Raw genomic sequence first — 23,148 nt, forward strand, 5'->3', positions numbered from 1 at the left:
CTTATACCTATTTTAGTCTTCTCTGGAATGGGTTGTAACATTATGTACTAGCCCTTGTAAATATGAATTGCTATGTAAATGTATTGCAGAATGTGGCAGGTTATCTGGGCTATCAAAATAGTTATCAGGCCGGGAAGTGATGTCCCCTCAAAAACTCTCAGCATCTCAGCATATGGAAGCATTTTCTAAGGTTTTCGAAAGGCTCCTCTTGAAGCTGGTTCAGGGCCAAAATCACAAATTTAATTTGCAAAACATTCTTTAAATTTTAGATTAATTTAGTCATATGAAACATGATGTCTGATCTTAAGAAAATGAAATGTTGAATTCTTGAACATGCTGTTATCTTAAGAGAAGAAACAATTTATCACCACCAAAGAAATAAAAAAAAACATGTATAATTAAGCACAAAAGAATGTCTTCATGTTTATTTTTCATGCATTATCAGAAACACAGGATCTCACACATATTATTTGTAATACATTAGTTTCACTTCCCTGTTTGATCCTTGAATCTCTTTCAGTTTCAACAAAGACATTATAATACAAATATTTATACGAATAAACAAACAGTGCCTATCAGTACAAGCATATAGATATTTTCTGCTTTAAGAATGTTTAACTAATTAGGAATCCCTTAACCAGTTTATTTTTTTATAATCAATTGTTCTGTTATAAAATCATATTTTACACAATTATTGCATAATGTAATTTCTAGAACTAAATTTCTATGCATTATTAGTACACAAATGTAAATAAATGCTTTTTCTCAAACAAATCAAATTAATTACTTGGACATGAAGTCCATTTTGACTGAAGTGGTCTCACCAGAATCAACGTCTGTGGCGGTTGCCTGCATCTCAGTGAAACCAAACTTGATTTCAAGGACTACAGAACGATTTGTGCCCTTTGAAATCTTTGGCATTGACACTGCTAAAGATCCAATCTTCATCACTCCCTTCTCATCTACAAACTCAGCAGTTTCCTTCTCAGTGCAATAAAAACTGAAATGCATTTCTTTTTGGTCCTTTTCAAGTGGATTAAATATGTACTTTTCAGCTTCATCAAAAGGAATTGACTCGTTCTTGTTCACTAGGCAGTGAAAGCAAACATCACAGAACTGAACTCCATCCTTACTGACATATTTGCTCTTGCCCTTGTGTTTGGACTCATCAAACAAGTGCACAACTGCGATCCCGTAAGTGAAAACACTGATCCGTGATTCCACCACATTTGGCATCATGCCAAACATAACAGCTCCATTCACAACGGCCATCTGAGCATCTACAGGGCAGAGCACCTTACACTTCAACCCAAACTTCTCTTTGACAAAACTGTTCACGTAAGGACTCAGGGCAAAGCCTCCAACTAAGAAGATGTATTGGATGTTCAGTGTGGGGTTTTTCAATATTTCTTTCATCAGGTTTTCTATGCCCCTGATACTATCCTCATGTAGAGCTCTTAGCTTTGCCCCTGACAGAAGTATTTGTCCACTTTCCCAGTCAATATCGTTGTCTCCACTAAAGTAGGCTTCTATGTCATCTTCTTTGCTGGCTATCTGTTGTAAACTAAATGGACACTGCACCAACACGTCTCCATCATAACGTTTACAGATAGAAAAATCATACATCAACCGCTGCAGCTCACTGGGATGGTTTTCCACAAATTCATCAAACACTTTTTCAGAGAATATCTCTCTGATCAATGATTTGAAGTTCTTGTCCACTGTCTGTCCCCCCATGTTATTTCCTGATACCCCGTGCAGCTCATTTAAGCGACCCCCCTCCACCACCTCATGCACTGTGATGTCAATGGTTCCACCTAAAAGGGGAAGAATAAAGAGTAAAAATCTACCAAAAGCAAGAGAAACCAACTCATAGTAATAACACTGACATTGGGCACAATTCAACCTTCAGTACTTACCATAAGAGAGACAGATTTCTCCATTGGTAAAATCACTCCCATAAGACATTGTTTTGCATATCACTGAAGAACGCTTTAGTTCATTTAGATTAGGGATGTCCAGTCTTATCCACAAAAGGCTAGTGTAGCTGCACATTTTTATTCCAAACACACCTGATTCCACTTGTATAATTAATTAATTTTAGTCCTCTAATAACTGATCAGGTGTTCTCCTGCTTTGCTGAAATAAAAACTTGCAGCTACACCAGCCTACCAGCCCAACATTAGCTAAGATACTAATGTTATCTCAGTTACACAAAAAATGCACCTTTTCACGTTCATACAAAAGGTTTTCCCAATGAATCTAAACGTAGGCATTGTAATATGAACTGAGTCACTCTACAGTTAAATGAATTAGGTTAAATGAATAACTTACTGTAGCAGCATTCTTTACATTTTTTCTAACTTGGGAAGAGTAATTAAGAAAGGGTGCATTTGTTAGCAGAACACACCCACACACACACACACACACACACACACACACACACACACACACATTATCTAAACTGCTCATCCTTCTGGGTCGCGGTGGGGTGCTGGAGCCAATCCCAGCTCTCATTGGGCGGATGTTAGCAGGTTTGTTATGTGGTAAAAAATAAAGAAAACATGAAACAGTTTGGTATCTACCTCCACAGTCCACCACCATGTACTGTGTTCCTGGAACTTGTTCTATCATCTCTGCTTCTGTAGGATCTCCTTCCATAAAACCTTCTTTTGGGAGCTGTTTACACCACACAGATGCAGCTTCTGGTTCCAGAGCTATGATCAGTCTTTCAGGCTCAGATTCGGACACCAGACCAGCCTAAACATAAACATTTCACACATTATTCTTCATTATCTGGGGTAATGCTGGGTACAAGAACCAAAATCACAGTAGTTTTATATAAAGTGTTACATTATATCATCACACTCACCTCTGTAGCTACTTCTCTCATAAACTGTTTAGCTGCTGCACTCCAAATGGCTGGAACTGTCAAAACCCACGTAGCTTCAGAGGCAGAGTACTTTACTCCAGCTGTGTGCCTTTGAATCATATCTAGGGCGTGATCTTTCATGAATTTCAGGCTCTCAGAGAACACTTTCATAGCTCTCATTTTTTTCCCGTTTTTGGCAGTCATCATAAAGTCTCTGTGTAATTCCTGAGAAATAAATACAGAAACTCTGGCTCACCATCTGTTCATTTAGTTATAAATATGAAACAGTAACAAATATGTACCTAAATAAATCCTACCTTGCCAAAAAGCTCCATTTTGAAGTTGTCGAAGAGGAGAAGCTTCTTTGCTTCATTTTTCCGAATCTGTCTGGTGTACGTCATGACTGCGTCATAGCCAAACTTTAGAAAATTTTCATCTTCGTCAAACAAAATGCAGGTAGGTGTCTTTGGAGTGTTCAGACCGTACTCTTCACCCCATTTAGGCTGACGAACCTGTTTTGATTCTATAAACTTGAAGCAGTAACCAGTAAACGCTGTGCCAAAATCTATAGCGATATAAACTATAGGATCTGCCATTTCTTCAACAGCAGATAAACGTTCCTGTCAGGATTCAGAGCAGTCAGTAGGGAGGAAGAAACAAGCTCACTTTTATAAGAGCAGAGTTTACTTTCACTTCTCTCAGTCCAGCCCACAGCAAAACTGGGTGTTCCCTGGGTACAAAAGGACCAGAAGTGTCTTCATTCCTTTATTAAACTTTCCAGTCCTTGCCTTTTCAGCTTGAAACTCTCCTCAGGTAAGGCTTTAAGGTTTAATGCTCTATTTTACGTTAAGTAAAATGAAAACCTACAACTGTTCTTTAAGACTGTCGAGCTAATGAGAATTTAAAGTAATGAAACATATCAGGAGTTATATAAAGAATGTGTAATTGTGTAACAAGAAAAACAAGAGAAGGTCTTTAACAGATTGAACCATTAGAAAGCATCAAATCAGTTTAAAAATATATTTATGCCACAATCTAGCATATGAAAACTTTTTTTCTGTGTCAATTTTTTTTGGCAGTTTTGTAGAACACAATATTAAGTTAATTATAAGCAGCTTGAAAAACATGAACCAGCAGCATCCTTTTTTATTATTATTTTTTTAATGCTGCACATCTGTTGTCTACACACTGTGGTATGTTTCTCTAGCTATAAGCATTTAAACTTTTCTCTAAATCTTTAATACTGAAAATATTTCAGTCACTGAACTATTGTTTCCTTTTTTTAACAGAATGGCACAACAGTGTGAATACATCACAAATGAAAGGTGATAACTGCTTTATATATAGATTTAGTAAAGTCTCAATGATATAAATACTACATCAAAAGCAATTGGCAATGTTCTCAGTGTAATTTATGTACCAGTTTACAGTTTAAAATGTTTATTTATTATTAAATTTATTTAATATAGTAATGTAAAGAAAGTTAACTTAGTAATTTTTATATGCTGTCATTAACTATAGTTTCTTTCTATGGGTTCTAGCGTTTTATTCATTTGACTTAATTTAATGACAATGTTACGCTGGGTTTGCAAATCAGACACATGCGGATAAAAACGAACCCAGAAGATTTATTTAAAAGGATATAAACAGGGTTAACACCAGACCAGGTCAAAAACCAGAAGAGCCAGATACAACACATAGGAGTAGGTGAAAACGGAGTCAAAAAAACAGGTGAGGGTCGTAACCGTAGAAGAATCATACACAAAACAACAAAGCCAAAAACAGGAGCGAGAATCAGAAACCGGAGAAAACAAAGCAAGGTCAAAACACAGAACAGCAATCAGGAATATAAACAGCTTGGTATGCACTGACGGAACAATGGCAATACTTCGCAAGGTACCACTTTAAAATAAGACTACCTTTATAAAGGGTTTATAAATGGTTTAAAAATGGGTTTATTAATGGTTATTCATTAGGTTGTAAACACCTTAAAACCCATTAGTAAGCAGTTATAAGACATAAGTAGAAAGGGCAACAGTGGCCTGTTGTTTGCCAAATAGTGAGCCCACATCCATTTTTACTGTTAAACTTCAGATCTTGTCGGATTCTAATCTTACTTTGTCTTCTCCATCAGTCAGCATTTGACCTGTCAGCTTCATCACATATTTGTTGATAAGTTTAACCATTTAAACACCAATCGATATTAATAATGATGAGACATACATTAACACCTGAAATGACTAAATTCATATTCATAAGGCACTATTCTGTAACTTGACATTTTCAGCATACTATCTGACATCTTCCTCATGATTGTCATAAGTATTGATATAATGCTGCCAGATGCTAATGTACACCAGGCGTGAATGCCCTATTGTGATCACTGGGGTTGAGTGGCATCTTCTTTAGAACAGCATTCCAGGTGTAACATTCTGTGACCTGTTTAAAAGATCCTAAGTTATTACTTACTCTGCTCCAAGACCATCCTGTAGTTTCCAATGTTGCAGTTGTTGATTCACAGATTTCAGGCTTTCGTGTTTGGTTTGATGTTTCTTTGCATCTCAAATGGTCTATGACCATTTGTTAATGAGTTATTAACACTTATAACATCCAAAAGGGAGCCTTATTTTAAAGCGTAAAACACTTCACCGTTTGTTAATCAGTTACTAACACTTATAACCTCCAAAAGGGAGCCTTATTTTAAAGCATAAAACACTTCAACATTTGTTAATGAGTTACTAACACTTATAACCACCAAAAGGGAGCCTTATTTTAAAGCGTAAAACACTTCACCATTTGTTAATCAGTTACTAACACTTATAACCTCCAAAAGGGAGCCTTATTTAAAAGCGTAAAACACTTCACCATTTGTTAATCAGTTACTAACACTTATAACCACCAAAAGGGAGCCTTATTTTAAAGTGTAAAACACTTCACCATTTATTAATCAGTTACTAACACTTATAACCACCAAAAGGGAGCCTTATTTTAAAGTGTAAAACACTTCACCATTTGTTAATCAGTTACTAACACTTATAACCACCAAAAGGGAGCCTTACTGTAAAGTGCAAAACTTCACTGTTTATTCATGTGTTACAAACATTTACCCTTAGCTAATCTAATTTTGTCACATGAAGTATGAAGAAAGATACAACAGAAACAAGCAAACATTTTCATTCATACATGCTGAAACACTTTTCATAATAATGAAACAGTTAAGCACAGTTAATTTCCAAATTCAGACATCAAAGCAGTCTTTACTGAATGATAATTAGAGCACTGGAAAATAAATCTTGAAATTCAGACTGGAAAGGCTTTCTGTACATCCTTGAACAAGCGTCCAAGTGGCCCATCAGGGTGACGAGAGCCAAGCCAGGATGACCATTCAAGAACCATGAGGTGCTCCTTCAACAAAGTCTCTGTCCGATTTCCTCTCAGTCTACGGATATGTCCTTTGATGGTCCCCCAAGCTCTTTCAATATGTTGTGTGTGGCTTCCAGACCGGGGATCCACAAACCACCTGCTGTGGTTTACGGTATAGTGTTTGTACCCCAAGTTCCTCAGAACAACCCTGTATGCCCTCCACTTATCACTGATTATGCTACTTCCTGCCTTAACATGGTCTCTGATCAGAGGGACAAGGTGGCGTCTTGATCGTTTCTCCACTAGTTTCAACACTGGTCTCCGTCTTTTGTCTTTAACTCCCATCATTCCGAAGACCCATTTCTTCCTTCTCCAGGTATTTCCAAATCGTCCTCGCGCATACTAAAATAAAAAAAATAATAAATAAAAAAAAAAACACAAAGAACACTACATTTTAAAATTTCAATATAATGAACACCAACTACAGAAAGTATTGTTGCACATCTTGTTTCAAACTGTCACATTTAGTATTAGTAATTAGGTACATACACACACATTTTCTAAGCCGCTTATCCTTCTGGGTCATGGGGGGAGCTGGAGCCAATCCCAGCAGTCATTGGGAGGAAGGCAATTAGGTACATAGTGTAACTTCATTTATGCATAATTATACAGAAAAGGCCATTAATGATGTCTCCAGAAGTTTTGTAAAGCTATGTTTTTCTCTTATATGAGAAATAAATCTAAAAAATAGAGATTTAAAAAAATATATAAAGTCATAAATAATTCCCATAAAATACATTTTCTCTTATACATTGAACAGGAATCGCCAAGAGGATCATACCATGTCTTCTCTGGAACACAAATACTAAATGAAATGCTTTTGTTATTAGTATATTTTCACTACATGTACTCGCTGCAAATTTACACGATTAATGTCTTTTTACTTAGAAATATGAACAAAGAGGTGTTTAAATTTATAGGGAAAAAAAGTGTGAATATTTGTTTCCCCTCTTGTAGTTTACATATACAACACCAAAGATGACAGATGATGTTTGTTAATAACGCCTTTAGAGGGAGGCGGTGAGGCCACCTTAGGCTTTGATTTGTCGCATACAATGATAAAAAAAATCACAATTAACTACATAGCAATTAATTGTTAGATAAAATTTCATGTTCGTGACAGGCCTAGTATGTGTATGTGTGGGCTACCCAATAGCAGTGTCTTTAAGAAGCTCACTTTTTAAACAAACTGAAAAGGTGTACAAACCTTTCGCTGATGACGGAAGCAGCTCTCGTCTATCACAACAAACTCTTTTCGACCACCAAGACACTGCCTGCTCTTCCTTCTGTGTCTGTCCATTGCACAAATACAAACCTCCCGAATGCACCTTGCCATTTTTGTCAGTGTTGTGGAGCTGCCAGCAATATCATCACTGATCATATCAATCTGTCTGAGCCTGAGTCCTTGTGAAAATCTGTAGTAGAAAGAAATAATGTAATACATACTGATAAGGCTTCTGTAGCCATGTGCGTACCTTAAAAGTATGTGTTTATAATGCATTTATAAAAGACAGTCTTATATTGCTATTTTTCATTTTACAAAAATACAGTGTAGCACCTGTAAATATACTTCATCCAACTGAAGAGAGATGATTTAGACTTTTCAAACAGGACTCTTCCATGACCTGCTCTTTTACAGCACCTGTAAACATGCCAAACATGTATCATTGTGTTTTTCTACATTACATCATGTTGTGATATATTGCACACACTTCACACTGCGTTACTATTAATGATTTAGCAGCAACTAAACATGCCTGTAGATTTAGTAATTTATTTATTAGTAATAATAATAATAGTAATAGTAATAATAAAATAATAATGAGAAGAAAAAGGATAATGTTTATGATAATTTTAGTATAAGTGTGATGTTCTGTTCAGTGGAAATTAGCAGGCCATTTCACCTACCAGATGTACTGGTCCTTCTTCGTCACAGATACCATTTTCATTTTGTGGTGGCAAAGAGTGCATCTGATCTTCTCCTTTAGAAGGTGTTTCTTCTGCAACCACTTAATTAACTTCAGTGTCTTGCTTTTTGTTTGTTTTCCTTCAATCCGGGCCCGCAACTTTGTTTCCAGAGACATTCTGCTGAGGGAGTACACACTGACAATTAACAAATACATGTCTGAAATACCTTTATGATACAAGCTTTTCAGCTTTTTGGCATAATTTAATTTTTCACTTTATATGGTAAAACTATTCACACTAGAAAGACTGCACACTAAAGTACAATAAGTAATAAGTAATAGAATCCAGAATCCAAAATAATTAAATGTGTCCACGAGGGGGAATAACTAGTTTAAAAATATGGGTATTATAGCATTTATATAGAACAGTATTGCTGAATTGAAGGTGCATATCAGAATCATAGCAATAAATCGGCTCATGTCACCCTTTACTTTATTTATCTCATTGCATCTATTCTGCTGTTTAAAAAGGTCATTCAGGTTTGCAATTTGCAAAGCTTACCTGTTGTGGATGTCTCCTAGCGCAGAGTATATGGTGCCGTCTGCTTCCAGTCGATTTAGGTGAAGAAAATACAATCCAACCACGATTTTGGCGCTAGAAAGTAAAGATCCAACCACAGACGATGATATGGAAACATCCAATCACAGGCAAGCTTGTTGATGACGCGCGCTACCGCCTCACCCGGGCTTGGCCGTAGACGTCTTTTTTTAAGAATCATGGACAATCTAGATGGAAAAGAATCGTGTTCCTCTGCGACCTCTGCTGCCAGTACTCGTCCTAAGAGGGTCCCAAGGCGTCAGCAGATGCGCCAAGTCTCAACAGATGAACGAGAAAGTAAGTTTTTCATGTTATTTTATTATCTGTCCATCAGCTAATTAAACTATTTGGTAGCTGTCTAACGTTACCAGACCTTACTTGGCTGGGTAGTAGGTAGCTAGCTAGTTCGCCACAGAGGTTGCTAAGCTAGCTAACCGCTGGTTAGCTAACGTTAGCTAACTCGCTTAACGGTTTTCCTGCATATGTTGTTATATTCCAGTGCCACTGAAGTGAAATAGCTTTCCACAGAGGTAAATAAGAGAACGTATTCGTCCATAGTTCGGTTTTGTAGATATGTTTAGGTTGTTTTTTGCACCAAAATCACGTGTTGAAATATTAGGAATATAACGGTAGTGCTTTGCAACCGCGTTGTGCTTCCTGACCGCAACTTCTAGCCTACGTTTTTGTAGTGAACTATTTTAATAATAATAATGATAATAGCAATAATAATAATTACAAAAATAACAGTATGCTTCAGTTTTAAGGTGTATATGTTTCTGTTTAACCTAAAAAGTGTTCACATAAGCTTTGAAACAGTTAATATGGCAGAGTTTGGATTTGTGTTTAAATGTGTTGCAGAATTTAATTTTTAAAGAAAATTGACACTTTGCTAGATGTTACACCAATTTCTAAACAGATCCATGGTGAAAATGTTGAGTTGTGGTAAGGTAACCAGGTATCCAGTATATCTGTAAGTAGTGAAAATTTTACTACTGAAATCATAATTCAGGAAATATTCAGCTGAAAACCAAAAGAAAGTGTTATTTTTTAATCATCATGTTGGGAAAGAGAACTGGGAAAACTAGAGGACTAATTTAATTTCAAGCAGCTCGCTATATAGGCTTGTACATTGTGTGCTGCTGTGTCTGATCCACTCGTAACAGGGCAACACACACTAACACACCACCACAACGTCAGTTTCACTGCACTGCTGATAATACCTGCTCTGTGAGGGTCCATGGGGGTCCTGACCACTGAAGAACAGGGTAAGAAAGTATGCAGAGAGACAGAGGGACTACCGTCTGTAACTGTAGAACTACAAAGTTGTGTGCATGTTTTCATAAAGTATGAGTGCCTCAAATGGCCAAAAAAAAAGCTTGGAATGGGGTATCTATTTTGAGGTTGTAGAAAGATATGGGGACAAATGTATTGGCATGCATTAATAATGTCAGTTTACTTTTCTAAAGCTCAAAATGTACAGTACAGATCTGAGTCAAACCTAGTGTTGACACTTTGATATTGTACAATAGATTCAAGTTAGAATGAAGAACAAATCATGTGACTTGAAGATATAGTCTGTTATATATGCATGTATTTATAAATACAATATACATTGTGGTGAGTTAAATGGCCAAAACTAATAATTTCTAAAAACTAAAAACTGATTGAGCCTTGGTGTTGACACCTGTCAGACACTGTAGAATAGAATCAGGTTGGAAAGAAGGATATGTCCTGAGCTTTAGTAAAGATATAGAGCCACTTGGTAATTATCCTGTACATTGGGGTGGTTACCTTACAACAACTCAACATTTCCACCCCCTGTTTCATAATTTGTGCAGACACCTGTAATATTCCGCAAAGAATCAGCTTATTTTGAAATTGAATTCTGCAACACATTGAAACACAAAATCCAAACTCTACCATAAGAAGGACGTGCCCACCATAATTTACAGGCAATAAATTACATTGTTATGGCCTTGAGTTAGACCAATTAGAATATTTTAAGTCTCACTATCTAACAAGTTATAAATATGTGTTTTTCCAGACTGTAACTGCTAACTGACTAGCACAGTCTGGTCCCAGTATTTATACTTGTTAACCTTTTTGTGGATGTGAGCCTTTATGGCTGACTGGCAGAAATGTCACCAACAGAGATCAGCTACATGAAAGACGTGAATGTGGCTAGTGAATATGACATGAAATCTGTAAATTGGAGCTGTCAGTGTTGTATTTACAATGGCTAGTGATTATATTTTTTACATTTATCCTGAAAATCAATTGAGTCTGAGCATTTTTTTTTTTGGCTTTGAGATTTTTTACCAGTCAGCCAGTCTATTGCGGTCAGATGGCAAGAGCAAAAATTACAATGTAGAGTTTGACTTAAGCAAATGTTCTACCATTCTAATTTTTATAATGTCTGTTTTCTTAGGTTCAGCCTCTGATCTAGCCCCTACTGCAACAGTACTTCTTAACAAGGAGAAACAAGAACTGACCTTTCTAAAGGAGAAGTTGGAATGGCAGAAGAAGAAGATTGAAGAACTGGAAGAAGAGAGAGATTTTCTCCGTGGACAGTTGTCTGCCCTCACAGGTACATCAACAAAAGAGTTATAAGCATTATATGATAAGTACTGGGCAATAGAAAATAACCTAGCCTCACTTTTAAGTATATGGACCACTTCTATGAATTAAAGTATTTGCAGTATGTGTATATAATAATAATAATAATAATAGTAATAATAATCTGTAGAGTTGAATCTTTTCATGCCAGTGGTAACTTAAAGTACTTTGCAGACAGGTGATAATGTTTAACAATAATACAAGAAATTCTAAGTATTAATTTAAAATTATATAGCATTACACAAGACAGTGACACAAATCAAATTAAAAGAATTCAAATAGACTTAGAATTTTAATTAAACACTGAAGAGATGCTTTTTCAAATGTTTATTAAAAGTGAGCACTGAGCTTGACTGTCTAATAAAATGTGAACTGAGCTCCACAGTTTAGAAGCAGAATAACAGAAAGAGTCTCTCCACGTTTTCTGTATTTTATGGAAGGAATTCTGTTGATTCATTTTACTATGAAAATGAATTGCAAACTTCACAACTTTTAGAAGATAAATCACCATAAGACACACTAGCAGACAAGTTAGGGTTAATTAGTTGGTCTGTGGTAGAAAAAAGCATGTTGGTATTATCTATATGTTTATTAATTACACTAGGGAAATATGACTATCTGGATATTTTCATGGCAGTATTGTAGGTGGAGATCTGCTCTTTGAGAATAATGTACCTGCAGTTTAGTTTTCCTCCATAAGCGCTCTGATTTACAACAGTTTCTCTTGAGCTGGTGTATTTCCTTATTCATCCATGGATTTTTATGAGTATGCAAGTTTTCTTCCATTCGACTGGAGCGAGAATGTCAAGAGTTTTCTTTAATCTAGCACTTAGATCAGAGACCGAATCACTACAGGAAGTAATCAGAGCTGTATTCGATGAATTGTTATAAATGTTTTTAAACTTCTCCAACTGTAACAAGTCACTTACAGGCATATTCTTCCTATAATAATAGGTAATGTGTTAATGTGTTTGTTTTTTTTTTGTACTTTTCAGTTAAAACAAAGGAAGAAACCATGGACACTCCAGTCAATGTGAATGATTCTGAAAGCTCTGATACATCATCCTCATCTTCTTGATCCTCATCCTCATCTTCAACCCCCAAGAAGCGCAAGCACAAATCCAAAAAGAAGCACAGCAAGGGTGCTAAGAAACACAAGAAAGAGCACAAGAAGTTTCGACAGCGTGGTAAGCCGCAAATAATTGTTACAGAGGTGTTTATGCACTGGCAGCATGTATAGGTCATGCAAAAACATTCTTCTTTAGGTTTAGAGTTAGGTCTTGATTTCAGAATTCAGCCTGTTGCTATTAGCCTTCTAAGGTATAGAGTCATAGATGGTAGTTAGCTATGCTAGCTGCCCCAGAAATAGTAACCATGAAATTTTGGATCTTGCTTAATTTGGCAAATTCTTATAACTGATAACCGACTGTAATTGGTTGGCGATTTACTTTGAACTTGCAGGCTTAAAATTAAGGATTCAATTCATCAAAATATCATTTATAAAATGGGCTGTTACGGCTCTGAAATCTGATAGCTTGGAATATGTAAAATAGTTGTATACTTGCACTTAAGAGTGTGTACTTCAATTGAATTTAGTATTAATGCACTGAGATTTTAGAAAGTGTTCCTTTCATTGACCGTGGACATACTGCTGATAGGTCGGACCAGGCATAGGCATGTATATGAAGTAAATGGCCCATAAGCATACCATACGCAGGAGTTTTGATTTAACTGTGGGGTTGGCAACTTTAATGTGATCATAATTACATGACCAAAAACTAAAAAGTTGAAAGAATGACTGGAATATAGAATAGGATACTGAAAGTTTTAAATTCTCATTGTATGTCACAGTATGTCACAATAAGCTTTTCTGGGCATATTGTGGACATTGTTAATACTTAAAAACATTTCTCAGCTGCAAAGAGGGCAAAATTAGTTGTGTTTTGCTGAATGTAACTTGACACCTGTTTGTCTGTTAATAACTAATCATATTGCCCAACTTTAGTTGAAGCACGATTGACTACTACGATTTTCTCTGCAGTGAAACCTTTTTACAACATGTCTCTGTTTTTTCCTGTCTAGTACAAACACCAAGTGAAATTGTATGCCGCTACAAATCCATCCTTAAAACATTACCAAAAGCAAAGACCATGACCAGGGCCTTCCAGAAGCATGCCATTGACAGGAACACTGTGGTGTCCACTTCAGCGATTGGAGAGCTCGCTATTGCTGCTCCTGAGGTATATGAAGAGGTACTGGCCAAGAAGCCTGGTGGAGAGACAGTGCTGGCCTTTGCTAAGCGGTGTGAGGCTGCTATTCAAGGAGATGAAGATGTGAAAGAGAAAATAGAAAGCATGAAGGCTGGGTGTACACTTCTCCCCATTAGGAGAAGCAAACCTGTTTAATGGCTGTTTGCACTTGGTTGTGTTAAAAGTTTAGGTGGCATGTTGTTTTAAGTTAAAGTGAAAACCAAAATTTAAAATGCAGCAGTATGTGAGGTTTGTTTTTGGTTTGTTTAGGTTTTTACTGAAAACTGTTTGTTTTTTTAGGTAGAGACTTGGTAAACATTTAGACGGATTTAATTTAAAATCTGATATAAGGAATGTGGTGAGTAACATTTTGTTTATTTCAAAGACATTTTTATTTAAAGAGTAAATTACCATAATATAGGTCTATTCACATTTAGTTGACAGTTTAAATGTCAGTCTCCTTTGAACTTTGTATTTTGTTGTGCAAATAAAACTATTTTTCTCATTTCTGTTGTCATGACATTGTGAAGGTTTTTATTGCATAAATGTAAACACATACTAAATGAGTGTTAATAACTGATTAATAAATGGTGAAGTGTTTTACGCTTTAAAATAAGGCTCCCTTTTGGTGGTTATAAGTGTTAGTAACTGATTAACAAACGGTGAAGTGTTTTACGCTTTAAAATAAGGCTCCCTTTTGGCGGTTATAAGTGTTAGTAACTGATTAACAAACTGTGAAGTATTTTACACTTTAACATAAGGCTCCCTTTTGGAGGTTATAAGTGTTAATAACTGATTAATAAACGGTGAAGTGTTTTACGCTTTCACATAAGGCTCCCTTTTGGCGGTTATAAGTGTTAGTAACTGATTAATAAACGGTGAAGTGTTTTACGCTTTAAAATAAGGCTCCCTTTTGGCGGTTATAAGTGTTAGTAACTGATTAACAAACGGTGAAGTGTTTCACACTTTAAGGCTCCCTTTTGGCGGTTATAAGTGTTAGTAACTGATTAACAAACGGTGAAGTGTTTCACACTTTAAAATAAGGCTCCCTTTTGGAGGTTATAAGTGTTAGTAACTGATTAACAAACTGAAGTGTTTCACACTTTAAAATAAGGCTCCCTTTTGGTGGTTATAAGTGTTAGTAACTGATTAACAAACGGTGAAGTGTTTCACACTTTAAAATAAGGCTCCCTTTTGGAGGTTATAAGTGTTAGTAACTGATTAACAAACGGTGAAGTGTTTCACACTTTAAAATAAGGCTCCCTTTTGGAGGTTATAAGTGTTAGTAACTGATTAACAAACGGTGAAGTGTTTTACGCTTTAAAATAAGGCTCCCTTTTGGATGTTATAAGTGTTAATAACTCATTAACAAATGGTCATAGACCATTTGAGATGCAAAGAAACATCAAACCAAACACGAAAGCCTGAAATCTGTGAATCAACAACTGCAACATTGGAAACTACAGGATGGTCTTGGAGCAGAGTAAGTAATAACTTGGGATCTTTTAAACAGGTCACAGAATGTTACACCTGGAATGCTGTTCTAAAGAAGATGCCACTCAACCCCAGTGATCACAATAGGGCATTCACGCCTGGTGTACATTAGCATCTGGCAGCATTATATCAATACTTATGACAATCATGAGGAAGATGTCAGATAGTATGCTGAAAATGTCAAGTTACAGAATAGTGCCTTATGAATATGAATTTAGTCATTTCAGGTGTTAATGTTTGTCTCATCATTATTAATATCGATTGGTGTTTAAATGGTTAAACTTATCAACAAATATGTGATGAAGCTGACAGGTCAAATGCTGACTGATGGAGAAGACAAAGTAAGATTAGAATCCGACAAGATCTGAAGTTTAACAGTAAAAATGGATGTGGGCTCACTATTTGGCAAACAACAGGCCACTGTTGCCCTTTCTACTTATGTCTTATAACTGCTTACTAATGGTTTTTAAGGTGTTTATAACCTAATGAATAACCATTAATAAACCCATTTTTAAACCATTTATAAACCCTTTATAAAGGTAGTCTTATTTTAAAGTGGTACCCTTCGCAAAGATACAGTTCAAACAGACAGGTATATATACAGAGCAAAACAGGTGATGAGGATTAGTATTCAGGTGACAGTGATCTGCTGGGTGGTTTGTGATTGGCTGGAAGAGTCTTGTGACTGACAGAAGGATTCTGGGAAGTGGAGTCCTTGATGGAACGAGTGTTCGACTGAGGACCAGGAAGCGTGACAGACAATTTATTAGAACCAATTTCATCACTTTTTTTATTCCCCTGGAAAATGGGGTCAGTTGACCAACTTTTCATCTTTAAATAATTGTGATCAGTGTTTTACATTGTACATGAACATTTGTTTGTTTAATTATTTTTAAATACATGAAAACTGGGGTTGTTGTGCAGAGAGCAATACATTTGGTTTTGAGAGAAAAACACTTTTTTTCTTTTGAAATGAAAATGTCCATTTTAAAGCCCCCTTCAGTCTCCCATTTCTGCCCCAAAAGTATAATTTAGTTTGGTTTTCTACAAAAAGATATAGTTCTTAACTGGAATGATGTTACACCTCCTTCTGACATGGCTGAGACTGCAGCCAATACTGCCACTCTTGACTACGTTTCCCAGAATGCCTCGCTACTCAGGACTCTCAACCTATCACCGCTCTGCTTCTCTGGACTTCTCTGGAATCACACACACCTGTTACACCCTGGATATATACCAGTCTGTTTGGAACTCTTGTTTGCTAAGTATTGTTGCTCTCGTGTGCATACTGAGTGTTTCCACTGTATTACTTACTCCTATTTTTGTGTATGACCCTGTTTTCTGTTTACGACCTTGATTCTAGTCTTATCCCTTAGCTCTGTTTTGGTTTTCTGTTTTTGAATTTCTGCTTCTGTTCATCGACTGTGATTTTGTTGAGTTCCTAACTCAAGCCCCTGCTGCAAGCCTCTGGTTCCATCTGTCCCCATAACAGGATACTTCACCACCATGCAGACAGCAGACATAGAGGCTGTGCAGAAGGTCCTGAGCAACCAAGGTCAGCTCCTAGGTCATCATCATCAGCAGATTCTGGCAGGTGTTACTCAATCAGTCAGCAATGTAACACAACAACAAGCTGAGCAGCGGGCCCAGCTAACTCAGCTACAGTCTGCGATCAAAGACGTTGCTGCCCAACCACAAGATCTCACAGTTTCTACACCTGCTCTTGCTTCTACTCCGGTTTACGTTACAAACAATCCAGTTGCCGTGAGTCATACACCAACCTTCAATGGAATTGTAACAGTGTTCTGTGTAATTCAGTAATTCTCTGCTAGTACTGATCAAAAATGGCTTTGTTATCTCATGCCTTTTGGATAAAGCATTAGAATGAGCTACTGCTGGGTGGTCTCATTTGCAAGTTTTGTCAAGTCAAATTCAAGTCAAGTCAAATTTATTTGTATAGCGCTTTTTACAACTGATGTTGTCACAAAGCAGCTTCACAGAAATCCATTAAGGACAAAGTTTTAACATGAAATGTAAATCCTCCAGGCGAGCAAGGCAGTGGCGACAGTGGCAAGGAAAAACTCCCTCAGTGCTGGGGAAGAAACCTTGGGAGGAACCAAGGCTCACTAGGGGGGACCCATCCTCCTCTGGTCAAACTACCTACAAAATTATTATACTATGAGAGTCAACCTATATTATTGTCCTATGAGCAATTTCTTTTCTTTTTCCTTTGCCTACCTGTGTAAAATGATCAAATTGTAAGTCGCTCTGGATAAGAGCGTCTGCCAAATGCCTTAAATGTAAATGTACTGTGATCATAATATAATGACGACATTTAAGGTGACTATTTTGAGTGCTCCTTTTCAGATTAAATAAACACTCAACAGACTCTCAGTAACATCAACATATCAATGATGTAGTAGCAGTGAATATAGTAGATTATCAAGTCTTTTGCTTAACTGCGCAAATAAAATTAGTTTATCATCTGCTGAATTCAGTCATTTTTCACTTTATTTGGAGAGTACAACTTATAAACTACATATCTGCAATTTAACCTGAACATGTAACAGGTTTAATACAAACTATCTTAATATCTTCAACAAGCTATTATAGACACACTGCTGATATCATTAACTGTATCTTAAGTGGATTAGGCTTTGGTTAAGGTTAGGGTTAGGATTAGGGCCAGGGCTAGGATTAGGGCCAGGGCATCAGTGAAATTTGTTCAACATGCTGACCCAGCATGTTCCAGAACCAAGAAACTGGCCATTGGTGGTTGAACTAGTTATGGGGTACTCAAGTGTGTCCACAGGCAGATTCAGGGCCTTGGCCAAGGTGATCAATGAAATTGCCTGCAGCCCCAGTGTAGTAAAGGCTTAGATGTGTTTCTTTTGCCCCAAGAGATGCTAGTGTTGAGAAATAATATTCTGTGCCCATTACAGGTCTCTCTCTTTGGAATGGGCTCTGATCTTTCCATAACATTATGGGAAAAGCTCCTGCCGGGACAAGCACATATGACTTAATGGCATGGGCTGCTTGGTCTCCTCAGGAGGAATATAGCACTGAGGGGACCTGTAGCAATCAAGGATGACACCCTGTACCAGGGAGGAAACTGTGCGGCCTCTGACTCCCTAACGTGCTCATGTAACTTGTTGTCCAGCTTGAGGGCCTGCCTGGTGATGTTCTCAGAAGAGTGGTTCTTTATGCTTATTTAACTGCAGAAGGTTTGTCCCATCCTGTTAGTGATGAGCTCAAGGCACTTACAAAGTGAGTCCAGGGGGCCTTGTTTGGGAAGAGGGCCAAGTAGATCTGAGTGAGATATCCCATAGTCTTGTAGGATTTGTCCAAGACAGAGCATGTATAAATCAAATAAACGTGGCTTCAAAATTTAACCCTGGGTGCCAACTGGCACTCTCTCAAACATAATTTTAAATTTCCACAAAGTAAACACTTCCTTGCATGTAAGAGCTTAGCCATTTTAGGACAGTTCCTGCAAGACCAAACCAGATTTCAAGTCTATGAGATTTTTATTGTCAGTGGTATCAAAGGCAGCCCTGAGATTAAGCCAGATTCTGAATCTGTATTTAAACAAGTGTCATTAATAACTTTAATTAGAGCTTTTTCAGTATGATGATTAGGCCAAAAACCTGACTGGAATTTTTCTAGACAGCTATTTAACGACAGAAAGCCAGTAAGTTGCTTGAAGATTTTCTGTAATTTTCAAACAAAAGGTAAATTTGAAATGAGTCTGTAATTACTCAATAAAGTTGCATCTAGATATTTCTAAGACAGGCTTCACAGCTGCAGATTTTAAATTGCTAGGAAAAAAAAATATCCGACATCAACAAATATCCTGCTGCTGTTGAGTGAAACAACATAATTTAAAAAGTTAGTTGGTAACTTTTGGTGACATTTTAACCACGGTATTTTTATGTGATGATGAAGAGAACACAGGCTCATTGGGTAATATAGATATATTATTGGCTTGTCTGATATTAAAGATGATTAGTGCGAAAACCCTCAATTAATAGTAATTTAGGAGCCACATATGTAGATGATTTTGTTTGCTAACCCACAGTCAGAACACTCTGTTCTAACACATTAATGATCTGACAAAGTGATGTTCTTAACAGTGGCTATGTTGATACCCTTTATGTTAACCAGATCCAAAGTGTGACCATGATAGTGTGTCCTTCTGGTCACAGTCTGAGAGATTCCAAAAGAGTCTAACATGGTACAGGTTTCCTCGGCTCATTAGGGTTCAAACATGCAATAATATTAATTAATTGGCATAATATGCGAAACCTACTTTTGCAAACTAGTCCTACAATTTTTGCCCAATCCTCATGTAATTGGTGTCAAAAAATTCAGAAGAGCCTGAATGTCAATAATTATCAAAAACATTTTGAGTTTTCTAAACAACATGGCTGTCATATGCAAATGAACCCTTCTGGATAAATTCAAAATAATTCAGAATTAATTGAAAATTCTGTAACTCGACAACCCTTCAGCCAAAAAAATTCATTCTTTCAAATTTGACAGATACATTTGGGAGAAGATTCTGAGGTAGCCATTCAATTTTTGTGCGCATATGTCATTAGGGGGCGGAGTTAATGCTACATGGCTGTTTCTCAGCATCCGTACATCCCATCAGGCTGAAACTTGGCAGATACCATCTGTTTGCCAGACTATAAATGAATCCTTAAGGACAATTTGATTCATTCAAGTATATGGTCGCCATCAGCCAATCAGCATTTAGCAGGCTTTTGACAGGCTTAACATTGACCAATCATCATGAAACTTGAATGATCTCTACATATAGCCACTTCCTAACAACTAATAAAGTTTGAAAAAAATTGACCATTCATTCGCTATTCATAAAAATTAACATATTATTACATATTATTACTATTTTATTATAAGTTTGCTTGAAAGTCCTTGTGCATCATATGTAGTACATTATTCCAAACAATTTTGCTAATGCATATTTATTACAAAACTGCATAGTTTTTTTGTAATCAGTAACTGTTTAAAAACACTTCTTTTCGAACTAGTCCCTGGATTTTGACCCAATCTTTTTGAACTTGGTCTGGAAAAATTCTTTGGCATCTGTAGATAAATAATTATCAAAAACATGTTGACTTTTCTACTCAGGGTCGTGTGGATGAATCAATTAATTACTGCAAACATGGCATTGTTAGCTTGATTAGCTGTAACTCAACAATCATTGGTCAGATCATGTCCAACCTTTAAGGACTTTTACATATTTGGACTTCAATGGTGTATGCCAATTTTGGTCCAGATTGGCCTTTAGGGGGCGCTTCAGCACTCAAAAACACTTAAAAATCAATTAAAATGCTATTACAATGTTATTACAAGGTCGACAGATAAACAAATGGTGCCATACGACTCAGGTCACTCACATGAACAACTTTCTAATTACATGTTATGTCAAAAATTGCACTGCTTGTCTTTTATTTTGGCTTATTCATTCAAAGATTTCACTATACAAAGACTTACTATACAAAGGCTTGAGGCCTGTTTATGCCTAATATAATAAAAGGCTTGAGGCCTTTTTAGGCCTAATGGGTGAAACAAAAAGCTTGAGGCCTTTTTAGGCATAATGGCCTAAACCAAAAGCTTGAGGCCTTTTTAGGCCTAATGGGCTGAATCTGCAGAAGGGCCCGTACTGCTGTTGCACACTTGAACCCGCTCATTGCTGCTCGTAGCTATATTTGTCATTGGAATTGTCAATATGTGAAAAATTAACAGCAATAAAAATGTAAAATCATCAATAAAATTAGCATTCTACTTTGGAGGCCTATAGACAGTTACTAATAATATTATTTGTGCCTCTTTTAGAAGTGGACATAGATACTCACAAGATGTAATGTCAAAGCTTGGAGCTCTTAACAAATCATAACTGCTTGCATTAGAAAGAATCATCAAATATAGCAATGTGTGACATTTGTAAAGTTTGATGGAGCCAACTTGATTAATGCAATTTCAGCACTACATTCATTTAACCATGTTTCTGTTAAAAGCATAAAACCAAGCCTATAGGCTGTAATAAAATCAATTTCTCCAGCTTCATGTAGAGATGGTTTTCAAGTAGAAGCTGGAGAAATTGATTTTATTCCATCCATCTTTCATGCCCACTGGATGAATGGTTGCTCAGGTGTCACCTTTTGAGTGTCAACTTTGATAGCCTCCACCCATGTTCCCACAGGAATAATCCAAAGTAGAGGTCCCTGGAGCCCAAGACCTTGTGCAGCAGTGTTGACGATCCTGGAAGAAGACCTGCAATCTGCTGCAGAATGGTACAGCATTGCAAAGAAAGGTTGCTGACCGTAATCGATAACTTGGACCCTCATTTCACCCAGGGCAGAGGTTCTGGCTCTCCACGAAGGACCTACCACTGAATGTTAAGTCACATAAGCATGCCCCACAGTACAAGGGGCCCCTTAACCCTTTAATGTCCCCACGAAGAAAAAAGCAATGGACTTTCATATTTTGTATTTTTTATTTGTTTGGGGCAATAATAAAAACAATTGGTGCTTTTTTGTTTTTTTGACCCCACAATTTTAAAAATATTCATGTCTACCAAAGATGAGATGGCACTTTGCGGCATATATAGTGACTCAAAATGTGCTCTATCAAATGGTTGAACAGAACATTAAAGGGTTAAGTTGGTGCGGTGGATAAATCTGGTATTTTAAACCCCCCCACCCCCCCCCATGCATATTAACTTGACATTCCATGTCTCTCACCTCAAGCTAGTACTCTGTAGTTTGCTGGCTCTGGCCCCTGCCCCTCCGCTGCCATGAGTGGTTGCTGGATCCCCAGCTTACACCATCCGGTGGCTGCTAGACCCTCGTCCAGTGCAAAGGCTTACCCAGTACTCGGTAGATTGGGAGGGTATGAACCAGGGGATCATTGCTGCATCCCAGCTTGGCACATTCTGGAACTAAGCTCATCAGAACCTTCAAAAGAGGCCATGCAGCAGGTTTGGGAACATTGGGAGATGTTCCTGGGTGGAGGTGTACTGTAACATCCTGGCCTCTTGCTAGGCCACCTCCAACCACTAGGAGGAGTCAGAGAACTGGGACAAGCTCATTGAGGCTGATCAGGTGCAGCTGTGCATGCTCTACTCAAGGAGAGCTCTCATCCAGATCACCACTCAGTCTTGAGTTTATGCTGCCATGTGCTGAGCCGAGTTATTCTCTTGGGTCTTGAGTTCTTTGTTAAAATCTAGGTTCTCTCCCAGTGGCCTTCCTGGTGTAAGTATTAAAAAAAAAACTTGGAGTGTCCTAAGATTGATTACGTTTCCCTTTAGTTTTCAGGAACTTCTGTTTGAAGACACTGATCTAATGTTTCTTTTATTTGGCCTTAGTTCCCTCTTTTGTTTATCAGTTCTACTGGGAGGCTGTCTTCAACTTTGCTGCAGTAACTCGGTGGTAACGCACTCACTGTGGATCGCAAGATTGTGAGTTTGAGTCTCTCTTGGTGCAGCCTTGTTTTTCTCTTACTTTCCCCTCCATTCTCGAGTGTCTACTATTCTGCACTTGAGTCTGCTTCTGTGCCTGGTCCCTGGGATTGCTGGTTTAATACTCATGTGGGATGAGCCATCCACCACATTATACATTTTGGTATTATGATGTCTGCATAGAAAAGGAAGACAAGGAAAATGAAACACATTAGTGAATGTTATTTTATTGAACTCAAGAGAAGGAGAGGTCCCATCACCACTGCTACTGAACAGCTAAGATAGCAGGCAGGTAATCAATAACCACACACCTCCATATGACAATAGGCACCAACACTAGAACCAGCTACCCCCACAACCCAGGACAGCATGGTACAATAAACACTTGCAGCACTAATAACATCCATAACAACAGAATGGGGTGACTTCTTGCAGTGGTGAGTGGGTTTATTGAGTAAGTCTCTCTTACTGTGAGTCCAATGCTTCCTGAGGTGCCCCACACA

General features: G+C 37.3%; 2 protein-coding genes and 1 long non-coding RNA gene across 3 annotated transcripts; 1 reads left to right on the forward strand and 2 right to left on the reverse strand.

Annotated features, from left to right (window-relative positions):
* Positions 1 to 428: 428 nt before the first annotated feature.
* On the reverse strand, positions 429 to 3,500 carry LOC118810970 (heat shock 70 kDa protein 12A-like). The gene is made up of 4 exons (XM_036575147.1): positions 3,190 to 3,500; positions 2,873 to 3,097; positions 2,586 to 2,760; positions 429 to 1,817 (listed from the first exon to the last, which is right to left on the reverse strand). Exons 1-4 carry the CDS (start codon positions 3,466 to 3,468, stop codon positions 784 to 786), a joined length of 1,713 nt encoding a protein of 570 aa, XP_036431040.1. The 5' UTR covers positions 3,469 to 3,500; the 3' UTR covers positions 429 to 783.
* Positions 3,501 to 5,768: 2,268 nt separating this feature from the next.
* LOC118810994 lies at positions 5,769 to 7,603 on the reverse strand. The gene is made up of 2 exons (XM_036575183.1): positions 7,503 to 7,603; positions 5,769 to 6,637 (listed from the first exon to the last, which is right to left on the reverse strand). The coding sequence occupies exons 1-2, from the start codon at positions 7,593 to 7,595 to the stop codon at positions 6,173 to 6,175; spliced, it is 558 nt and encodes a 185-aa protein (XP_036431076.1). The 5' UTR covers positions 7,596 to 7,603; the 3' UTR covers positions 5,769 to 6,172.
* Positions 7,604 to 8,997: 1,394 nt separating this feature from the next.
* On the forward strand, positions 8,998 to 14,170 carry LOC118811012. Its single transcript, XR_005007454.1, has 4 exons — positions 8,998 to 9,097; positions 11,229 to 11,387; positions 12,412 to 12,603; positions 13,499 to 14,170. It is a non-coding gene; the product is annotated as an uncharacterized LOC118811012 (long non-coding RNA).
* The last annotated feature ends 8,978 nt before the right edge of the window (positions 14,171 to 23,148 follow it).

The sequence above is a fragment of the Colossoma macropomum genome, unplaced genomic scaffold (assembly GCF_904425465.1).
Source record: "Colossoma macropomum unplaced genomic scaffold, Colossoma_macropomum, whole genome shotgun sequence".
In the NCBI taxonomy this organism is placed as follows: domain Eukaryota; kingdom Metazoa; phylum Chordata; class Actinopteri; order Characiformes; family Serrasalmidae; genus Colossoma; species Colossoma macropomum.